The 478-nt window shown below is 70.9% G+C and overlaps 1 protein-coding gene across 1 annotated transcript in view; it reads left to right on the top strand.

Annotated features, from left to right (window-relative positions):
- The window catches only part of ADCY1 (adenylate cyclase 1 (brain)), a 31,069-nt gene that overhangs the window by 24,915 nt on the left and 5,676 nt on the right, over positions 1-478 (top strand). The window contains exon 10 of the mRNA XM_014530530.1: positions 4-133. Coding sequence (XP_014386016.1) covers positions 4-133 — 130 coding nt within the window. The remainder of the gene's footprint in view (positions 1-3; positions 134-478) is intronic.

The raw sequence follows: 478 nt of genomic DNA, 5'->3' as shown, positions 1-478 counted from the left end.
GGCCTGCCGCCCGCAGGCGGAGGAGGAGCGGGACGACATGGAGCGGGTGAAGCTGGACAACAGGAGGATCCTCTTCAACCTGCTGCCGGCGCACGTGGCACAGCACTTCCTGCTCTCCAACCCCCGCAACATGGTGAGCCGCCCGCCGCCCGCCACCCTGAGGCCTGAGCCCTGAGCCCTGAGTCCCGAGGCCGAGGTCCCACCCAGTGGCCCTCCCACTTCCTGTCCTCTAGGTCGGGGTCCCCTCTGCCGGCCCCAAGGGAGGTCGGGGTCCCCTCTGCCGGCCCCAAGGGCAGGGAGGGTGTGGCCATCAGGAGGCTCCGGGGGGACGAGGTGCCCGGAAGGGCCCCCCTTTGGTTCTGGGAGAGAGCACGGTGCCCGTGTTCCGTGAGGAGGGACGGGGCCTCTGTGGCTGGTGTGAGCGCCGTGGCTGGTCACGACTTCCTGTGGCCGTGGGAGCCGCACGCTGGGCTGACAG

Source organism: Myotis brandtii, unplaced genomic scaffold, assembly GCF_000412655.1.
Source record: "Myotis brandtii unplaced genomic scaffold, ASM41265v1 scaffold743, whole genome shotgun sequence".
In the NCBI taxonomy this organism is placed as follows: Eukaryota; Metazoa; Chordata; class Mammalia; order Chiroptera; family Vespertilionidae; genus Myotis; species Myotis brandtii.
The sequence above is the reverse complement of the archived record's forward strand: the minus strand, read 5'-3'. Positions and strand labels throughout refer to the sequence as shown.